Source organism: Jaculus jaculus, chromosome 11, assembly GCF_020740685.1.
Source record: "Jaculus jaculus isolate mJacJac1 chromosome 11, mJacJac1.mat.Y.cur, whole genome shotgun sequence".
NCBI lineage: Eukaryota > Metazoa > Chordata > Mammalia > Rodentia > Dipodidae > Jaculus > Jaculus jaculus.
The window spans coordinates 83,986,004-84,009,443 of NC_059112.1; the positions used below are offsets into that span (position 1 = coordinate 83,986,004).

Here is a 23,440-nt window from a genome sequence, read left to right on the forward strand (position 1 = left end):
GTGTGTTGCTGTCAACAGCTTTTGCACAGCCCCCAAGGAGGGCGTTCTCCTGCTGTGAACATCTTTGGCTTCCTGGGAGCCAAGAGCACCAGTCAGTACCGTTTTAGGAGCTCCTGGTCCACATATGAACCACAGTGAGGTCCTTTCCTATTTGTCAAGTTTCTTGGCAATTCAGAAAAGAGGCTTAGAAGTGATTTGGGGTGGTTAATGTTTTCATTTTTTTTTCCAGAAAGAAGAGAATTTAGAACAATTTAATAATGAGTTCATTCCAGGACTTAGCTATATAGTATCTGGTATCTTAGCCATATTATTTGCTTCATGACAAATCTTTGGAGGGAAAATGCTAGAAGTGATGACAGCCTTGAGGGTTTCCATGGAGAGAAGTCCACAGATACTTGGCAAATGGTTCGTCTCTTAAGAAAATCTCATTTTTTTATATAACCTTAAAACTGGAAGAAACTAATGACACAGATATCAATAACAAGGATGTCCTCACCATCCTAGGAAGGAGAGTGGTGCAATATGAATTCACGTATAAAATGATGATGTTTCCTGAGGGGTGCTTACCCATATGAGATGCTGTGAATTGTAGGAACTCTCACACCATTTGCTATTAAAGATTTTGTGAGTCACGGTTTTACAATTACTTTTATTAAAAGAAAACATTGAAATTGATGTCAAATATTGCAATTTCTTTTATGAAAATTCACAAAAGGGCTGAAGAGATTTCTCAGCACTTAAAAGCACTTGTTTGCAAAACCTCAAGGCCTAGGTTCAAGTCCCTAGTACCCACATGAAGACAGAAGCCCATAGTGGTACATGCATCTGGGTCTTTGCACACCCGTTTTCATTCTCTCTCTCTACTTGAAAATACATACATAAAATTATTTTAAAAATCACAACTTTAGCTAGGCGTGGTGGTGCACACCTTTAATCTCAGCACTTAGGAGGCAGAGGTAGGAGGATTGCTGTGAGTTCGAGGCCACCCTGAGACTCCATAGTGAATTCCAGGTCAGCCTGGGCTATAGTGAGACCCTACTTAGAAAACAAAATAAATCACAACTTTATGACAGCAACAAAAAAATCATACTTCTCTGTAAAATGCTGCTTTGGTTAATTTGACTATGTGTCGACCACCACAATAAGAAATAAACAGTTTTTGTGTGTATGCATTTGCAAACATTGTTCTAGGTGGATGCTTACAAATTGAATTAAATTCTCATGGGGTTTGAGATTGTGGGTTGAAGGTCTGAAGGTTACTGATGACCTAAGATCAGGAAAATAAATAATAATTAAGGTGGGGAGTGATCTGGTGGTTAGTTTCTTCCTGTATATGGGGTTGCTTTGGGCTTGTTTTGTGGAAGTTCTACCTCTGAAATGGTTGTTAATGCCTTTTCTTTACTCCACTTTGCTGAGCACTGCAGGCTGAGGTTGGCTCATTCACATTGCAGAAGACAGGATCATTAAAAAGACAAACTAGGAGCCCAGGAGACTACAAAAAAGAGACTTAAAATGACTTACAATTAACTAATGCTGGTCCAGGTTAGGAGCCAATAGGCTCTCAAGAGACCCTCCACTGCTCTTTAACTAAGAAGAGTGGACACACACATCAATAAATTTCTCTAATAACTAGGCTTATCCCTTTAATTCAAACGGGTCTCACCTTTGATTGTAGAATCTGTTCTATTTCACAGATGGTGGAGGATACTGGGGAGAAACTGATTTCATGAATACATCAAGAAGAGAGAGCTGACTGTCCACCCTGAGATGTGTCACCTCCACCTCATCTGACCAGGCCCAGAAGCCACAGGAGAGGAAGTGGTGACAGAAATACTGTTCTCACTGCTAGCCTGAAAACCAGTTCCAGGGAGATGGCGACAGACATTGTGGTCATTCAAATCTTATTAAAACAGAGTTCCAGAATCTGCAGAGAAAGCAACACTAAATCAGATCTCTATCTTGCCTGCCAAGTTCTGGGAACCTTGGAAGAGGGGTAGAAAGATTGTAAGAGCCTCAGGATGGGTGGGAATAGCCTGAGGCACTGTATCCACCCCCACCGACTGACTGAGGCCTCTTGGTACCCACAATGAATACCAATAACCCTACCAAATACCCTCAGCAGAATTGGGGTAGGGATGAGGGGGATATAAGAATACCAACTTTTTATTTTTTTTATTAAATTTTTTTAATTAATTTATTTATTTGAGAGCAACAGACACAGAGAGAAAGACAGATAGAGGGAGAGAGAGAGAATGGGCGCGCCAGGGCTTCCAGCCTCTGCAAACGAACTCCAGACGCGTGTGCCCCCTTGTGCATCTGGCTAACGTGGGACCTGGGGAACTGAGCCTTGAACCGGGGTCCTTAGGCTTCACAGGCAAGTGCTTAACCGCTAAGCCATCTCTCCAGGCCCCAACATTTTATTTAAAAAAAAAAACAAGAAATAAAAATAAAAATTAGGCTTCAAGTCAAGATGGCATCCACCTAACCATGCCTCACCTCTTGGGAAAGGAAAGATGGACGCAGATCCTGAGGCAAGAATCAGCCAATCACACCTCACCAGGGCCCCACCTGAAACCATAGAGTAATTGGGGAAATGAGCAAGGTGTGCTGCTTTCTTGGAGAACCTGGTATAGCACAAGGGTGAAGGAGATAGACACAGAGAACACTCAACTCCTACCAAAGAAGATACCCAGAGACACAGAGGTTCCCTAGACCTTATCACTGAAGTAGAACTGAAACAAACCCATCATGGCTCAGGAAAATTCGTGGAAGAGGGGGTGGAAAGATTTTTAGAGGCACATGTTGGGACATTATGCACAGAGACATTGCCTCCTCCCCGTAACTGATGGCTACCCCACAATACAACACCCACATTCACAACGAGGAGGGTCCCTGTAGAGGAGGGAGGACAAGGAGTAGGCTAACGGTGCCAGCATGACTGTATACACTGTGCACAAAACAAATAATAATAATAATAATGATAATAATAGGTAAAAATAAATCAAAAATATTTAAGGGAGAGTGTGGAGAACACAACAGAATGAGAGATGTTAAAGTGGAAGTGGGAATGCTGGAGGCCAAAGGGTACAGAAAAGGAGAGGAGGGGGCAGAGAGATGAGACTGGGAGGAGAACCAACCAAAACAAAGTGAGATCATCCTAGAAGGTATTGTAAAGTGATTAATTCTCAGCCTGAATAGGCAGCTTCCATTTTGCTAATTAGTTCAGTGCCATGATGACGGGTCTGCAGGTGTTCTCCATGGGGATGGTGGGTGGCAGAAGACTGGCTATCATGCTGTGTGCAAGTGCCGCCATCACAAGGTTCTTCCAACCCTTGCTGCCTCTGCAGAGGTGGTGCTATTATAGAATAACATGTGAGAGCCCTTTTATTCAGAGGGATCTGGCCCACAGTGAGCTGTCATACAGTATAGAATGGTACACCATGTTTTCTCCCTTGCTGGGTGGATGGTATTTAAAGTGTTTCTAGTACAATTGAAAGGTGTTCTTGAGTTCACACACACACACATACAAAATCAGCTCTTCTGCATCTGAGAGTTTGTAAGTCTATGGAGTAGAGGCAAAGTGACACTAAAATTTTTACATTCTGTAAGTTTCCATTTCTGTTTTAAGACCCCCACAGAGAATAACTAACCAGAGGAGTAGGGATTTTGTGTACTTAGAAAGGAAAATAACAGATGCATCCTTACTTACAGAGGGGTTATGTACCGAGAGACCCATGTAAATTGAAAATGCCTTTAATACATCCAACCTGCCAAACACCATAGCCTAGTGTAGCCTACCTTAAATGTGTACATTAGCCTATAGGAAAAATCACATAATGCAAAGGCTACTTTATAAGAAGTACTCATCACTGTATGTAAAATTTTTATTGTTGAAAAGCAGTGACAGTGAAAAACAATTGTAAAGTCAAAATTTAATATGTTAGGCCATTTTAAATTAGGACTATTTGTAAACTTCTTTTAAAAAACATTTTTAGTTAGCTTACAGAAGCAATGATTTTGTTATGGAATTTTTGTCATTATATTGCTATGATGCATTCATGGTCCCACTGTCCTTTCCTGTATATAAAGACTTCTTGTCAGATGGAAATAGTGTCTGTGTATTCATTTTTTTTTTTTTTTTTGAGCTAGGGTCTCTCCATGTTGCTAACGTTATTCTTGGACCCATGATCTTTCCACTTTAGCCTCCTGAGTGCTAGATTATAGCCCTGTTCCATCACACCACGTTTGACTACGAAGTGTTAATGGATTCTTATTAATGTACATGGAGATGCAGTCTGCCCTCTGCAATGTTGGGATCATTCCCAAACTGATCAGTGTAATTTTCAGGGTAGACTGGGTAATAGGGTAACTCTGACTTTAAATATTGTCTGGTCTTTGCACTACATGACAAAGACTCCTTTCTTATTTCGGATAGGACAATGTTTGGGGAGGAGATTACACATGCAGATGAAGGCCTGGGAGAAGGAGGCTAGCAGAAGGGCGGATGTCACAGGTGTGTGATCAGCTGATATTGGGTCTAGATGCGGGGTGGCAGCACAGGGAGCTTATCAGCACAATGCAATCTCTAAATACGTAGTTTTTTTTTTTCCTTAAAAATTCTGATACCATTTTTGGATGAGTCTAAAATTTTGGACGAAGTTTAGTATTAAGATGGGCTTCAGAACAGATCCCAACAATTCTGTGCCATTTACCCCTTCCTTCCCAGATGAAGCTCATTTCGTTGAAGCTGGACATTAATTTTGCTTTGGATATTATTGTGAGATAGTGGTAGAAATTATACTGAATCAGGCCTGACTTCCAGACAGTGGATTCTATATATCACATAAGATATTCCACTTGTATAAGAAAAATAATATGAAGAGGAGTGTGCTTTTCTTACTTGTTATTAATCCAAAATAGAAAAATTATTATTTTTTTATTTTTAGTTTTCTTATTGTACACATGCATGTGTAGGCAAGAGGAGATTATTTTCTTAGCTTCAGATAAATAAATAGGGATATCTGTATTCATTGAAAGCTAAAGGAAATGAAACATTTTATTTACAAAAATTTCAAGTTTTAATTTCTCTAGTATTATTCCAATATTGGATGTGTTCCTAGTTCAATATAGAAAACATAGCAGGTATTCAATACAAGTTTGCTTAATGAATGACCTAAAACATTTACTAGGAACATACTGTATGTCAAGGGTTGTGAATATTGTTCAAGATTCAACTTCTTTCATGTTTATCTCAAGATATCTTTGAAATATTTTAATAAAAAGTTATATATATATATACATATATGTATGTGTGTGTGTATGTGTGTGTGTGTATGTGTGTGTGTGTGTGTGTGTGTATGTTCTGCATTGTTTGGTTATTTTTCACACCTAGTAATTCTTTACAATTCCTTGTTTGTACACACATATGAAATTGCCTTTAGGAAAATCTTTTTAGATTAAAACATAATCTGACAATTACTTTTCACTTTTCTTTCAATACACAAGTCTTGAGTACAGCAAGATAAATTTAACATTTTAACATTTCTAACAGCAGATAAATTGAACTCCCATATTTAGATAAAAAGACAAAGTGTTCAGAATTTTACATAGTAAACCTAATATTTTACTTACTATTAAAGATAATGACTGATACATAGAGACAGAAAACCAGGGGTCTAGACACAATAGTGAGAATAAAGGTGGGGTTGAGAACCTTATAAGGCTACTGAGGAATCTCTCTCTTTTATTTTTATTTTTGGTTTTTAGAGGAGGTAGGGTCTCATTCTAGCTCAGGCTGACCTGGAATTCACTACATAGTCTAAGTATAGCCTTGAACTCATGGCGATCCTCCTACCTCTGCCTCCCGAGTGTTGGGATTAAAGGTGTGCGCCACCACACCCAGCTCTGAGGAATATCTTTTACTTTACTGCTACCAGCTTTTATTCTAGTTGGTTCACAAATTTTATATTCAATTAAGCTGAAACATCTTGAAGCACTAGGATCCTCCTACTCCCCCACCTTCCGAAATCTGGAGAAGACAAGATATGGAGAAAAAAGTTGGAAAGTATTTGAAGAGGTTTCATTCAGAAACGAGTTTCCATCTTGTCTGTTTGCTCCCTTGTCAACCATTGGATGAAAAGTTCTCAGGATGTGAAAGTTACTTTTCATGGGGGAAGCAGTTCAGTAACTACCAAGTTCAATGTTTAAAGTCATTTCAGTGGAAAATTTTTGTTGTGGTTTGAATAAAAATGTATCCCCATAGGGTCATGTGTTTGGACACTTGGTGCCCTGCTGGCGGCAGCTGTTTTGGGAGGTGGTGACACCTTGACAAAGTGGAGTGTTACTGAAAGAAGCAGGTTCCTGAGGGTGGGCCTTGAGGTTGCATAGCCCAGACCCATTTCCTGCTCCCTCCCTGCTTCCGGACTGTGGCTGCTGTGCGAGGGCTGACCTCTTGTTCTTGTTCCCATAACTTCCCAGGCATGATGGGATGCACCCTCTCGAAACTTTGCATATAGATAAACTGTTAAAACATTTCCATTTCCTTCCTTAAGTTTCTTTTTGCTGTTGTTGTTATTTTCAGGGTAGGCTCTCATTCTAGCCCAGGCTGGCCTCAAACTCACAGTGATCCTTGTACTTATGCCTCTGGGTGCTAGGATTACAGGTGTGCAGCCCTTGCCCAGCTTCCTCAAGCTTTCTATTGTCAAGAATTTGGTCACAGTTATGAGCAAAGTAACTAATGCTGTTATTGACAATATTTGTAAGGGAGGATAGGGCAATAACAGATTTGGAGAGAAAACTAGTAAACTCTAAGTTCTCCTTATAAGTTAAGAAATTGTGGCATTCTTCTTGGCATCAAGATATTTGGGATGACTTCCTATTACAATTTTGAATAAATGAGAAAGGAAGTTATCAGTTTGCTGTTGGCCAAAGGTACCACACACAAATAACTCTCATCTTTAAATTATTCTTAATTTTATAATTGAAATTATTTCAAACACGATTTTACAGGTAACATATCAACAAGAATCTATGAGAGTCCAATATTCATATTTTAAATATATTTACATTCAATATTCATACTTAAGATCATGTCATAATAGCAGCATGGCTGGAAAAATAGTTCCTGGATGTCTGAAATTCTTAGTAAGTTGTAAAACTGAAGTATAGGCCAAGGGTTAATAACCTTGAATTCTGCCCTTAAAACTAGTCTCAGAAAACTGACTTAATTATACATTACCACTGGACAGTGTCCTTCTGATGGATAGGCCCAGAGCTACCTCTTCAGCAGTCTCTTAAGCACCAATCCTTCATTTTGGTCCTAGAAATGAGATGCGCTCCTCCTGCCTAGTTGGGGCATCAATTTTTACCTGCCAATACAGTTTGATGAGCCTGCTTACGCATGGTTCACTTCCCCCACAGAGCCAGAAAATGTAGTCAGCAATCATGGCACTCCTAGGAACAAGAACAGATTTAAAAAAAAAAAAAATAAGCTTATAGGGCAGAAGGAAAACCATAACAGGCAATATGTACATATACTGTAGAAGGTTTTGTAATGTATAAATTTAACTTGAGTAAAATTAAGCAAAACAAAACACATTTCAAATGTAGAAAGTAGGTGATTTTTTTCTGTAGCTATACTAAAACTGTAAGAGATGGTACAAGCCATTTGTCTTCTAGATGGTTTTTCTATTTGTTAAGTTTGAGAACATTTAAAGATGATGAGGGAACTCTTTGCATGAAGGGTCAAGGCATTTACAGAACAACAGACCCTAACAGCTGAGATTTGCTGAGATATATTTCATAAGTGTGGTGTGATATGTTTCTTTAAATGCCAAGCACAAGGCTATATGGGCTTTAAGATATCCCCAAACTTATCATAGCATAGAGCTATTAAGTAGGTATTTAATCAGATCTCAGACTTTACCTGAATTAAAGATTATTCACCTCTGATTATACTAGCCTTCTTATAGCTGAAAATCAAAAATCTCCAAGTCAACCAATAATCCTCCCCAACTTTCTGTCTAATTGAATTAGTTTGAGTTTCCAGTGCATACAATCACTGCATTAGTCTTATTAAGCTGAGGGGATATTAAAACTATCATGGAATGGATATTAATTCATTACTTAGCACCCTTTGGAAAACAGTTTACTTTTATGACTGTTGCTTTGGTAGGCCTCTCTATTTCTTTTCTCTAGAGATTCCAAATCCAATTAAATGTGACTAGAAGTAATTTCGAATTGTCACGTTAGCCAATTAAACATATAATAATCCTGTGCTCCTAATCACTAGCACCAAAAGTTTATTTATTTAAGTAGAGCTATCACTGTGTACCCCTGTGTGTTTTTCTTATCTTTGCCTGCAGATACGTGTTGTTTCTTGACATCATTGTAAATTGAATTGGAAATGCTCCTTCCCTAAATATACGTTGTTTGAGGCAAAGAAACTATCAACTTACCATAGCACTCTGCTAAAAGAATTAAAATGTTTACATTCTGGCTCAGGATGGACAAAAATGAGGACTTTAAAAATTAACAATGGGAAAAAAATACCAGCATTTGAAGGATTACTCAACTCAGTGGTTTCTTCATACACATGTAGTAGTGGAAAGAGCTGTCTGTGCACTAACATTTTGACATTTAAAATCAATGACGATAATCTTTTAAGAATCCTTTCATGTTTTCCAAAGCCCATAATATTAGTATACAGCATGCTAGGAGGTTTTGATACTATGTGACTACATATGGAATAGACTCAGGCTATAAAAGCCATAGACTTTAGGAGGTGAACTTGTATTTCACATGTTTGCATTTTGATAGAAGTACTGGAAATATTTTCTTAGGACAACCTAAAAGAAACTTGTTTGATATGAACGTGCCTGTTACCCAAAAGAAATTAATTTGATAAATTTTGTATTTAAGAAATTAATGGAACCCCAGACAACAGGGATTGGATGGAGGGGACAGGGAGGGTGGGGAAAAAACATAAAACTAAACCCAAACTAAACTGGCACCATAGAAACCTTTATCCTTGAAGACAGACTAAAAGATGGAATCCTCAACAGGACTATGGAGGGTGCGCCTGAAAAGGGCTCTGGAGAGGGTGGGATGAAGCCCAACCTTAAAAATGCTTTTGGCTCTGGCCTGCAACTTCCAGTACCAGAAAGTGGTTGCTACCCACAATGAACTGTTGAGCAGAGAGATCTGTGAGATCCCTAAAACAAGATAGGCTGCCAGCACAGAATGCAGAGAGACCTGGCTGGAATTCAGAAGAGAGCTAGACCTCAGACAGTTAGCTTGTCTAGTGCCGGAAAGCACTACATGAGCTATTGGGGGAAAGTGGCCGACAACGGTCTGAGCAACCAGGGGTCTAAGCTACTCAGAAGCAAACACCCTGACAAGATATACACACTAGAGCAAAAGTGACACACAGCCTTGGTGGGTAACCAATAGCTTTCTGATTGGTTAAGAGATCTGTGGTGGTTTGATTCAGGTGTCCCCCATAAACTTAGGTGTTCTGAATGCTAGGTTCCCAGCTGATGGAGATTTGGGAATTAATGCCTCCTGGAGGGAGTGTATTGTTGGGGGCGGGCTTATGGGCTTTATAGCCAGTTTCCCCATGCCAGTGTTTGGCACACCCTCCTGTTGCTGTGTTCCACCTTAAATTGGCCAGGGGGTGATGTCCACCCTCTGCTCATGCCGTTGTTTTCCCCTGCCATCGTGGAGCTTCCCCTCGAGCCTATAAGCCAAATAAACCTCTTTTTCCCAGAAGCTGCTCTTGGTTGGGTGATTTCTACCAGCAATGCGAACCGGACTGCAACAAGATCCATTCAGTGGAAAGGAACCATATCAGGAATTGGGAACCAGGTCAGAAGCTAGTCTTTGGCTAAAAGTGGGGCTACATACCTCAAATTCTCGCTAAATTAATAACATTTATCCCACTTAACCTATGCTGACTTCACTCTCTGTTGGAGAATCTGTTTTTCAGAAGGTATTGAGACCTGAGGAGATAAACTGTCCCTTATGCTTCAGCCAAACCCCAGGTGAAACCACAGAGGAATTGGGGAGATAAGCAAGAGTGCTGCTTCCAGGATGAACCTGACAAGCAGCACCAGGGTGAAGGAGACAGATACTGAGGACACTCAACACCTACCACAGCAGAGATCCAGAGGCTTCTGAGAGCTCATCACTGAAGTAGACTTAAAATACACCCAACACAGCTCAGGGAATTTTACAGAAGGGGGGACAGACAGATTTTAAGAGACACATGTTGGGACATCATGCCCAGAGGCATTGTCTGCCTCAACAACTAACTGCTGCTCCCACAGTGCATAACCAGCAACCCCAAGGGCAATGCCTGCCACCCACTTAGGAGCACCCCCAGAAGGATGGGGGCAGGGAGGAGGGAAAGGTTGTTACCAAAATATGATGTATCCACGCTAAGAATGTCCATAATAATAATAAAAAAGAAATCAATGGAGGGATTGGGAAGATGGTTCAATAGTTAAAGATGCTTGCTTAGATAGCCTGCCAGCATAGGCTCAATTTCTAAGCCATCCATGTAAACCAGGTACAAAAAAATGGCACAAGTGTCTGTTCTTTGTTTGCAGTGGCAAGAGGCCCTGGCATGTATGTCCACATACATACAAATGAGTAAAATTTTAAATCTTTTACAAAATAAATCAAGGGAAAAATGTTCCAAATCTTACTTCCAAGGACAGTACATACTGCTTTTATAGAAGATGGGCACTCTTTGGTGAATTCCTTGTTTCTAATCTGATTCTTCCCTCACTGATGTATGATTATATAAATACAGCTCAACAAACACTGCCTAACAAAATATTATCTATTAAACTAATTGTGGGCAAATTTTTCCTGTAGAGGGTCATACAGTCAACTTTTTTGCTGTGGTCAGTCTCAGAAGTACTAACCTTTGCATTTTGGAAGCAGTTGCACTATGTTCCAATGAAAGTTGACCAAAACAAACAAACAAACAAAAAAAACCACATAGTGAGCTGAATTTAGAGTACTGGGCCTAACTCTAAGATAAACAAGTCAACAGGTATTTGTAGAACTGTCAATCCATACTCAGAAGCCAGCTTCCATACATTAGAATCACAGTCCTTCTTAAATATCTAGCTTACTTTTTTCTGTTTTGGAATAGCATAACACATTTTACTAAAATTATTGAGCAGAATTGAGTGAACAAACTTCACAATATGAAGCATGCGAAAAATATAAAAGGTAATCCCATGACACAGACATAATGAATTGGGCCAAGTAAAAGTAAGCTAATAGTTTCTATAATGTTACTGATCTTTTGGTTGAAGAATAATAAGTGGTTGATCTCTACAGTGGATTGCTAAGGCTTTCTGGAACTTTCTTTTGTAATCATTTGATTTCAAGGTCACCATCATAAAATTAGCAGTTTAAGCATTTTACTGATGTTTTTCAAATTACCTTTTCTGCAATGATGTGTAGCCAAATTGTGTGCTACCTTTTTAATGTGACTTTATTTCACTCAGGGGCTCTTTTCCCCAAAGAAACAGAGCTCCAAATACATGTTGAAATAAGTGAAGACATAATATGTATGAATTCATCACCTGCTACACCTCAGAGAAGCACAATTATATTATGAGTGAAAGGATACTGGCATCAGAGAGTAGAATATGATGTTCTTAAGTCCCTTATTTGCTAACATATATTTCCCAAGTGTAATGTGTCTCATTCAGTGCCTGGAACATAGATGGCTTCACATTAGGAACACAGGCTGGCATGTAATTTGTCTGACCCACTTGCTTGCCTGTGAAAATGGAAGCTATGCTGTTGCCACCTGCTCTCCTGAGCTTCCTTTCACAGCTCTGCTCCACAGCTCAGCTTGTAGGCAATGGTAGAAGTCTGAGGAGGAATGTGAAAAGTGCATGGAAATACTATGCCATTCAGTATTTGTAAGGCAACATACTGGGGTTTTCATCATGCTGAATTTAAGAATGAGCAAAGACAGTTAGCCAGTCATCCCATCAAGCATTTCTAAAGAAGTCAAGTACCATGTGGGGACCCTGGCTCTGGCACATTCCCCATATAAATCCAGCTGAACATTAACCCATAATCCTTACTTTTCACCAGGTATCTATTTGTCACCAGTCCTAAATGCTAGCTGGTGCCAGTCAGTGTTACTTCCATCTTCATTTTCTTGTCCGTGTTCTGCTCATCTTTCATTAAGATGGTATTGGCCTAGTGTCTTTAATTGACAGTTGGCGCTCTGCTATCTGCAGTTTTGAAACTTTACTAAATGCTAAGCACCACGTTCAGCACTTTATATATTGGTATGTAAAGCCAACACACCATTTCCACACCAGATCTCATCCAACCTCGCCTACCAGTGGGAATTGCTCCAGCGATTCTCCCATTCTGGTTTCTCATCTTCCTTTCACATTCTTCTTTTCTCCTGGAGGTTTTTCTGCCAGCTCAAACAAATGCTGTTGTTTCTCCCATCTTAAAAAGAGAGCAAAACTCCTTCCTTGCCTCACACCCTCTAGTCATTATCTTTATTTCCTCATTAAAAAAAAAAAAAAAAGCTGTTTCAGTGGATAAAGTGCTTGCTGCTCATGTTGAGGACCTGACCTGAGTTTGGCTTTCTGCAACCACAGTGCTTGTGAGATGGAGGAAAGGGGTCCCCAGGGCAAGCTGGCTAGCTAGACAAGACAAACTGGTGAGAGGTAAGCTCAAGTGAGACCCTGTGCTCAACAACACAATATGGATGGTGATGAAGACATTGGAGTCAACCTCTGGTCTATACACACATGTGTGTATTTCTATACACATACGCATGCACATACAAGACACATACATACACACTAAAACCAAACCCAAACCCAACGAAGACACAAGAACTTGGGCCCTCTGTGTATGGAGTTTCTCACGTGGCACCTTCTTTGGAGCCCTTTCTAGCAGGCTCCCATCCTCTAGCTTCACGGAGATTGCTCTTGCCAGGCCCGCACTGGAGTGATCTGCCAAGTGCTGGGGCTCACTTCTGTCCTAATGTTACACGTGTCCCTGGTTGAAGGGACACGACTGGCTCTTTCCTCCTCCAGTAACACACTGGCCTCTACAATTTCCCTTTCTGTTTTGCTGCTGGTTTCCAGGTTGTTCTCTTCAGTTTTCTTCTCCTGATACCTCTTCTCCCTATTTTTGGGTGCCCTGATGCTTGGCACTTTTCACTTTCATGGTTTTAAATATCACATATATGTCTGTAACGCACACATTTATACCCTGAGATTCAACATCTTTCTGAATCTCCAAAATCTTCTGGAAGCTTCTTAACCTCTATTTCTTGACATCTCTGCTGCTAGGCCAAATAGGTACCTAACAGAACATAATCAGTCCTGGGACTCTGACCTTCCCTACTTTGCCTCACCAATATCTAGCAGTCTTTCCACCTCTCCAAGTTACTTTTTTGTCTTTTCTCTTACTTTATTTTTAGCTAACCCATAATAATTGTATAAAATATGGAGTGCAATGTGGTATTTTGATGCATATGTTTTTAGGCACCCTATAGTGATCAAATCATGGGCACATTCAGCATCCCAAGCACATAGCATTCTTTGTAGTGAAACATTCAAAGTCCTTTCTTCTTGTGACACTGAAATCCCAATACATTATCAATGACTGTATTTACCATACAGCATAACAGAACATGAAAACTTAATTTTCCCTAATTGTAAATTTGTACTCAGTGATCAGTTTCCCCATCCTTATTCCTCTCTGCACTCCAGCCACTGATAATCACTAACATACTGTACTTATAGAAGACCAACTCTTTTAGCTTCTACAAATAAGAGAACACAGTGTATTACCTTTGTGTGTCTGCCTTATTTCACTCAATGTAGGGAATTTCAGGTTCACCCACATACTGGCAGATGGCCAGGGATCCATCTTTTGTGGTAGAATAGCAGTCCTCTGAGTGTATGTACCAATAGCTAGCTATTCGTCCACTGATGGCTCATTTCATATTTCAGCTATTATGAATATCGCTCTAATAAACATGGGAGCATGGATGTCTCTTGATATACTGATTTCATTTCCTTTGAATATATACTCACTAATGTCATTGCCTGCATTTCAGGCAAAAACAAAACAAAAACAAAAACAAACCTGGGCATCACCATTGACTTATCTTTCTCTCACATTCTTTATACTATCAAAGATAAAATACTGGTCAGGCCATCTTTAACCAATTTTAGAATCCTGCCACCCTTCAGTATCTCCAGAATTCGGATCTGGTCCACAATCTCCATCTGGCTTATTGCAACAGGCTCCAAGCTAGATTTCCTGTTTCTCCATTCATTTATTCTTGGCACAGCAGCTGAGAGACACCATTAAAACCACATGTTAGGGGCTGGGGAGATGGCTTAGTCAGCGAGAATCCCCAACACCCACATAAGTTCTGAGTGAGTATGGTGCACAGTTGTGATGTCAACACTTGTGAAGCAGACAGGTGATCCCGAGGGCAAGCTAGCTAGTTAAAACAAGCTGAATCAGGCTAGGTGGTATGGCCAACTGGAGTGAGGCACTGGATTAAGACTACATGAATCTAGGGTCTGAGTTCATTAAAAGACTGTCTCAATACAGGACAGAGTGATCCAGAAAGACACCTGACATCAATATCTTTTTTCACATGCATGCACCTTCACATGCATGCACATCCACACATAAATGTGTACACACATGAACACACAGAGACATGCATGCACACTACACCCACATCCACACACAAAACAAAATATTCACATGTCAGAACAGGCCTCTACCTGGCTTAAAACCATCTTATTTAAAAATATTTTATTTTTATTTATTTACAAGACAGACAGAGAGAGAGAGAGAGAGAGAGAGAAGGGAGAGAGATTGAAAGAGACAATGGGGGCTGGAGAGATGGCTTAGCGGTTAAGCGCTTGCCTGTGAAGCCTAAGGACCCCGGTTCGAGGCTTGGTTCCCCAGGTCCCATGTTAGCCAGATGCACAAGGGGGCGCACGCATCTGTAGTTCGTTTGCAGAGGCTGGAAGCCCTGGCGCGCCCATTCTCTCTCTCTCCCTCTATCTGTCTTTCTCTCTGTGTCTGTCGCTCTCAAATAAATAATTAAAAAATTAAAAAAAAAAAGAAAGAGACAATGGGTGCACCAGGCCCTCCAGCCACTGTAACCAAACTCCAGATGCATGTGCCACCACGGGTATCTGGCTTACATGGCTACTGGCGAATCAAACCTGGGTCCTTAGGCTTCAAGGGCCAAGATCCTTAATTGCTAAGCCATCTACAGTCTCAGAACAGCCTTTAAAATTTTACTATTACATCACCTCATCATTCCCCATGACCTTCTCATTCACTCTCCATCCTGTTCTTCAGAAAGAACAGGTACACTGTTGGCCCCGTGGTTTGTACTGGACATTCCCTTCTGTATGTCATTTACATTACAAGCACTTCCCTGACCATGCACAACCCACCGCCATGTTCTGACATGCTCTATCTCCTCTGTGGCATGCATTACCTCTGGATGCGCGCGCGCGCACACACACACACACACACACACACACACACACACACACACTTCCTTCTTACTACCTTTGCATGTTTCACTGCTGTCCGTCCCCAGAGTGGGGTCAGCACACCACAGTGTGGGCTACGCCTAGCCCATTGCCTGTGTTTGTAGGTGAAGTTTTAAGGGAACACAGTGATGGCCATTGGTTTGTGCGTTGCTTATGTATCCTCTATGACTGCTTTCCTGTCATAGTGGTAGGACTGAAGTGTTGTGACAGACAGCCTGTGGCCCCAAAAGCTTCACTAATGTGCACGTTCCCTGGGGAAGGGAATTTGCCTGCTTTAGTCACTGCTGTGCTTCCAGTGCCTGTTTTAAGACAGTGTCTGGCACGGAGTCACATAACAAGTATTCACTGAATTAACAATAACACTGTATCTTATTTATTTAACCTAAAAAAAATTAAATTCTATGCTACAAAAAAACCCTGAAGCGAGCAGAGTTACAAACTCCCAGGATTCCAAGCCAGGCAGTCTGGCCTCAGGGCTGTTTTACTGTCCATATTTAATGGAATGATTTTGCAGTGGAGGTGCGTGATAATGTAGTGACAATCTCATTTGTCCAATATGGACTCCAAAGCAAGCTAGCTCATATAAGAGCCTAATAAATGCTAATGGATGCTGACGTCTTTATTACATAAATTCAAGAGGGAAGGTACCAGAAAACACACTGGCCTAATGTAGTAGATTTAAAATTGTTTTCACCATAGTTCCTTCAGTCATGTGTTGACTATGATTGTTTCCCTGCAAGTGAATCATCTATTGCTTTCTTATTATGGTTCAACTCATTTTGTAAAACTGCCACTGAAGTGACATTTACTTAATCCATCCATTAGATGTAAAAAGGGTCAGAATTACATATATATATATATATATATATATATACACACACATATATATATACATACACACACATATATACACACACACATATATATATGTATGTATATATATATATATACACATATACACACACACACATATATATATGTGTATATATATACACACACACACACACACACACACACACATATGTATGTATATGGTTTATATCATTTTTATGTCATGAACTTAGCTTATTGTGATTCAAATCCTGTTCTGTGGAATGGCAAATGCACAATTACAAGGGCATCATTATTGATAAATGGCAATTCGTTTTCATTTTCTAAATTGCTGTCACAAAAGGATCATGACTTTAAGCACACCCGTGCTGGCTGAGTTTTCAGGTGGATTTTTTTCAAATAGGCTGTGCATGTGAGCATGCAATCTACATTTCCCAAGGCCTCTGTTCACATTCAAACTGTGTAACATTTCTACTCATTGTGGCCACAAGGTGGTGTAAAACAATAAGATATGGGTAAACAAAAGAAAATCTCTGCACTATCAGCTAGCTGTGTGGGCTCACTGGGTTGACTGCCTGGGACCTTGAAAAGTCATTCCGTTCATCACCTTGCCTTTAGGCAGGATCACACTTAAACCTTTCAAATGAGACTGATGAGAATCTATTCTGTTTTAAAGACCTCCACAGAAGGACACTACTTCGTTTCCCTCACTGAGGCTGGAGTTTCACAGCCATAAATAGCATCTTCAGAGATCTTAGTCTGTGGGCTTTATTTCTCATTCTAGGGCTAACAAGATCTAAGAGTACCTTGTCCTCAGAACAGCAGATCTAAGTATCTTCACAGCCACTTATTGATCTTCTTGCCCCTAGGATAATTAATTAACCCCAGTTGCTTTTATCTTTCTCCAGGAGTCACTTTTCTTGGCTATTAGTTGGTTTCATGATTATCTTTTCAACTTGTGTAAGTTCTTCCTTTTCTCCCTTCTGCAATGGGAAATCGACTGTCTCCAACATCAAAGGATGATCACACAGTCTTTGCATGCAGGGAGTCCATTTATGTTTATTATTTAGAAGTTAAGAAGTGTGAACATTTGCTAGTTTTAACCCCAGAACCATTGAATACTATCACCACACTTAAGAAGTTGTTGCTTCCTCAGGGCCACACACAAACATATATTCATATGCATATTTATTAATTTTAGGTAAGTTAATATTTTTGGTGCCAAATGCATATTCCTTTTTAATATAAACACACACTAACAAAACCAAGATGCTACTGAGATCAGAAGGGCTCAACTAGCAGATACACCCAAGCTACACATACACACACGGAACATCTCCTTGTAGGTTCACATATATTCCACGCAAGAGACAGCTCTTTACATATGTAAGTGATAATGACCTATAATGGTATCCAGTCTCCTGGGTTGACCTACAGCTCTCAGATGCGGCCATTTCTCTCCTTAGTGGATTTCCTTCACCCTCAAGCCACACTCTCCTGCCTATCCTCTTTACCCTGAAACTTGGCCTTTTCTTGTATAAGCCTCACATTTTGCAATTACTTGTTGCTTAACTAATTTATTGCCTTTTTTCCTCTAGGCCTGTGGTGCCATGTGCCTAGTGTTCATAGGTGCATTCTGCGTGCTCACTGGCTACCTGTGGCTGGTGGCTACCATACCGTGTAGTGGAGAACACCTATTGTCACCAGAAGCTCTATTGGACAGTGTTGCTCTAGGCTGTAAGCCATAGAAGCCTATGATCATAGTGCCTTATATAATAGTGGTCATCACTGGAAGCCCAATGATTACTAATTTTAAAATAAAAATCATATCAATTTACATGCTAAAAGATTTTTTTGTGCTTTTTTGGGGGATAAGCTTTTGTGGTCCAGGCTGGCATTGAACTCATCATGGAGTTAAGGATGACCTTCAATTTCAATCCTCTTTTCTCCACTGCCTCAGTACTGAGATTACAGGTGTGTGCCACCACATCCTGTGTGGTGCTGAATAACATAACTAACTGCTTTCCCTTGGGCTTCATATTGATCATCCCTCTTGTCTTCATTCCCTAATTCTCCAGTTTCAAGACAGTAGCTGTTCATGCACAGACATAGGCTCAGCATGCTCTGGGTTCATGCATGTTGATATTTGATCTTGGGGTTGTTGTCAATCTCTGTGCCTAATTTCCATAGCTGAAAGCTGTCCCTGAGATGAAGTTTCTACTTGGTGCAGCCTCAGTCCACTTGTTTACAAGTTTCTGCCATACTCAAGATCTCAATTATTGTTGGAGTGCTAGCCATGATTGCTCCTGTCCAGCAATGGGTCAGAGGGTTCCCCGATACTCACTACCCCAATGATACTGGTCTGGAATTTTAAATGCTGCCCATTGCTAGATTCACATTTTGCAAGCACAACAAACAATAACAGGACAACCACCACCACCACTACTGTTTGTAACAGGAGCCAGTATTTTCTGGACCTTGCTGCACCCGTAGCAAGTGCTTTTACATCCCATTTACTTCTCGTGTCCAACCTCTGGGAAACATATGTAGACATGTTACATTTCAGCATCTTTACCACAGCTCTGCATTGCTTCCATGTTGCTATTCTTTCCCTGGGCATCACTTTGTTGTATTTCCCTGATTCTAATTTCTTGCCAAACTGTAGACTGGTGGGATATAAAATCAGCTAAATTGTGTGGAGATCCTATGGCTTGCTGTTGCCTCGTCTTCTTCCCTCATCCATACCCCATGTCTGTCTCTACATAAGGTACGCTTTCTTAATAGGATGCTTTTTAATCTGACAAAATCAATTTTTCCCTTTTTGGCTATGCCAAGAGAAACACTATTACATATATTATAAACAACATATCTGTGAAAGTAGAGGGGCAACTAATAGAGAAGAGGAAGAGGACTGAGAGATAAACAAGAGGCAAGTAATCGGGAGATATAGGGGTAGATATGATCAAAGTATGCTACATGCATGTATAAAAATGTTATAATGACAGTTATTATTTTATATAGTTAATATACAATAAGAAAAGGAAAACTGTATGTTAGCTTGAAGAAGCCAAGAAGAATCAAAAACATTTCAGGTTATGTTTAAAGGTTTATTTATTTTTTTCTGTGTAGAGCCCAAGTCTCAGCAAATGTTTGTTATTTTATCATAATAGGAAGGCTTGGAGCCATAGCAACAGGCAAAAATATAAAGACATGATGCTGACCTCAATGGCTCCTGTTTTGACTATTGGTATGACATCCGTATTTGAAAAGCAGTAGTCATAATATAAGGCATTTTAAATGCATAAAGAGTTAAATATTAAGTTCAAAATGTTAATACAAATCAAAAGTCTATAGAACTTAAAAGGGGAGAATGGTTGACTTTTAAACTTTTTATTGACTAATTTGAAAATTACTGTTTTTCACTGTAATGAAATGATTCAGCACTGAGAAAGAAGAAAGAAAGGTGTGTGTGTGTGTGTGTGTTGCCAGTGGTATATCACATGTGACAGCACTGAAGGTGAAAAAGCATGAATGCAGGATCTGAGGAGAGACAAAGGGTATCTAAAAAATGGGTCTGAGGGGAGGTAGAGGGTTTGTGTAGAGGAAGAGAGAGACAGAAAAGGCCAGAAAATTATACCAAGAACAGATGAGATAGATCTTATATCCCAGGCTGCTTATTTTGGACTCTGGTCTATAAACAAGAGAATAATTGAAAACTTTCCAGCAGGGAGAGTAACATTGGACTTCTAGCCTCGAAATTCTAACCCCTGATGTGCTAGGTTCAGTGATGGGAGAAGGAAGTCTTACCAACCTGCTCCTCTCAGGTTTGCACTTAGCAGAGACAGTGACAGCCTCCAGCCACACTGGGATCATTCCAGGGGTGTCCGTACTTTCTATGAGTTTATAAGCAGTGACTGTTGAAGATATCAAAGGGACCCTACTTATAACTTGTGGAAAATGATAAAAAAAAAACATGGGGAATTGGTTTCGGGAGGGCCTTATGGATACTGAAAGAAAGCTGAGTACATATTTCTGATAGATTCATTTGCATATTTCATGAATTCATTAAGTGTACCAAGATAGGATTCTAAGATGAATAAGCCATTTCCTATTATTAAAGTCTAATGGGGAGGCAAACAAGCACAAAGATAATTATATCACAATGAATAAAGGGGAATAATCAATATATGCATTAATGCAACTCAGAGCACTGGTGGTGTTCCAGTAGAGGACCTGCCTGGGTCAGTTTATGATGACGAGTCAGAGTCAGACAAAGGAGGAATAAGGCTGAGAAGCTCCTGTGCTTGGGGCACTGCCAGGACCCAGGTGCAGAGGTTAGAAGGATAGGTATGCCCAGCGGGATCACCTGTCTGAGCTCAGGAAAATAGGCAGAAGGCAGGAAGGACTGGCTTCTGTCTTGAGGGCAATGTTACAGCTTTCAAAATAGAGTAGTATGGGCAGTTCTGTGGTCTTGAGGAATACTGATAGTCCTTTGGGAATGTGTTTGAAAGTGAGGAGGATGAAGATGGAAAGGAGCTCTCTAGTGATAAAATGAACAAGCCTGAACTAGGGTATTGATAGCACAGCAGTAAGCTCAGCTACTGAAATCATTTAGGGACAACCTCAGGAGAGAAGGTACTTAAGACACAAGGTATGATAGTTTAAATGTGAAATGTCCACACAGTGTGTTTATGATTAATTTGGGAGGTGGAGCCTTGCTGGAGGAAGTGTGTTGCTGGGGTGGGTTTTGGGACATTAAATCCCAGCTCCCCTTGCCAGAGCCAGCTCACTCTTGCTGCTCCCCTCCAGCTGCTGGGGCCAATGTGATGCTCAGCATCTGTTCTGCCATGCTTTCTCCATCATGGTGAAACTTCCTCTCAGGATTGTATGCTTGATTAAACCCTTTCTTCCCACGACCTGCTTCTGCTCAGGTGTTTTGTTCCAGCAATGGGAAGGGAATTGCTACACCAGATACGGCTTCAGGCCTTCAGGGATCCAGTCTCACATCAGGGGTGGTCTTCATAGAGGTGTGTGGGAAAAAAGTGAAAACTAAAATTGTCATGTGTCTCCTTTCCAATAAAAGAACTAAATCTAATGATCAAGGAATGATAAGGATAAAACAAGGATGAGCTTGGCCTGAGGTCAACAGTGTGACTCTTTAGGGTCACTGACTGACACTACGGGCCACAATAAAATTAAATAATGTGTTTCTCTCAGTCTCTGAAAAGCACTGATAGAGCCTAAAAAACCTAAGGATAGCTTTATTAGCATGGGCTCTGGAAGGACTGCTTTTGGATCATTCTCTCAGTGAATGTCCCTGCCAGCTACCTGTCTCCTGTCCCACAATATCCAAAGACACTCTCCCATGATCCAGACTGGACTCCTGTCTTTGGAATGTTTCTCAGCAGCTGGAAGTACCTTTATCTTCTCTCTGTGTGAAACCTAGTGTTCGGGTTCTTCTGTCTTGAATGGGATGATTCAGTTTTATCTAACTTCTTATAGGAACAGAGACAGAATGTTATTGTAGGTCACCATGTAAAGGGAAAATGCCAGAGGAGAATTTGGTTGGCTAAACATAGGGAATTCTTAATGTAATTTTGCTTCCAGTAGTTTATACCATCAGATTTGGGAGCCAACATGACATGTAAAGCAGTTGGAGACAGAGTGTGCAAAGCATAAAATAAACCGGTTCACGGTAGAAGGACAGCTCACAGTGGACGTGGCTTGAACTAATTATCTATGTTACTTCTAGAAAACTAGAGGTTTACTTATTTATTTATTTTCTGCTTGCCACTCCACCTCCTGATCCTTTCTTGGGCAGGAAAAAGGCTCAGAATGTTACAAGGATTATACAGCCTGATAAAACATCTTAATTATTTAGCACACTGTGGAAATCAATCATAGTCATAAACTCAGCTGCTTGCTTTTCAAGAGCCCAAGGCCTCCAGGCAAAGAAAGGACAGAGAAAAGTGATTGGCGAAGGCAAGGAGGCTGCAACAAAATAGGCTGGTTCTTTGAAAGTTGGCACCCAGGTTCTAGGTTAGACATCCAGATATTGCTCAGTACATACTGTGGTAAGATTGTCTTGGCAGCCTACAGTTACCATGTGAACCAGGGTTCTTGGAAGTGATATGTAGCCAACAGTTTACACAATGTTTTATCAAGAAAACAAAGCCAAATGGGGAAAAAAAAAAAAAGCCCCAAGTGATATAATGGCTCTGCATTTTCTCACCATACAATCAGGTTTCCTTTTCAGTGTTGTCAAGAGTGGTGTCTCATAGCAACTGTGGGTAGTTACACTATGTCCTTGGGACCATCCGACACATGGCAGGTGGCTCAGCATTCCTGGTACCCGCTCAGTGTTTGGTCCCTGGTCATCACTCTGGCAGCTGAAACACCCTGCTCACTTCCCAGGAGATGGGAAGGAGCTGGGAATCAGTTGGAGGTGGTTAGAGAGACTGACAAGGAGTCGTAAGTAGTGCAAAGGTAGAAGGAACAGATCTCGAGTTTGCTGAGGCTTAGTTGTACTTCACACCATCTGTATTTGGGATCATATTATTGGGAGTTTTCTTATCAGTCCCAAGCAGCGTTAAGTTCTGGCTCTCAAGTGAAACAAGCCACAAGAAAGCTGGCTGGTCCTGGAGATGTCTATCGATCTCAGAAAATTTTCTCTGCGGTAGAGATAATTTCACTCCAAAGCGAGAGAAAAGTCATGGAAGAAGCAGCATTTATGCTGTCCTGTGGGAAGCCTGTGCCCAGGCAAGGAGCCATGTGCCCTACTTTTAAGACACAACTTAAGTCACAAATCCAAGTGCACGTGTGTGTGTACATGCATGTTCGCACATGTGTGGGCACATGTGTGTGGGGGAGGGTACACAATGCTGTGTGTGTGTGTAGGACGGAGGTCAATGTCAGGGTTTTCAGTTGCTCTCCACCCTATTCTTCGAGACAGGATTTCTCACTGAACCCACCGCGGACTGATTTGGCTAAACTAGCTAGCCAGTGAGCTCTAG

General features: G+C 40.6%; 1 protein-coding gene across 2 annotated transcripts in view; it reads right to left on the reverse strand.

Moving 5' to 3' along the window:
• Positions 1 to 23,440, reverse strand: part of Spata16 (spermatogenesis associated 16) — a 333,223-nt gene that overhangs the window by 98,287 nt on the left and 211,496 nt on the right. For both annotated transcript variants that reach the window (XM_004652337.2, XM_045130002.1), the window contains one exon: positions 7,368 to 7,452. In XM_004652337.2, the coding sequence (XP_004652394.1) occupies positions 7,368 to 7,452 (85 nt within the window). The remainder of the gene's footprint in view (positions 1 to 7,367; positions 7,453 to 23,440) is intronic.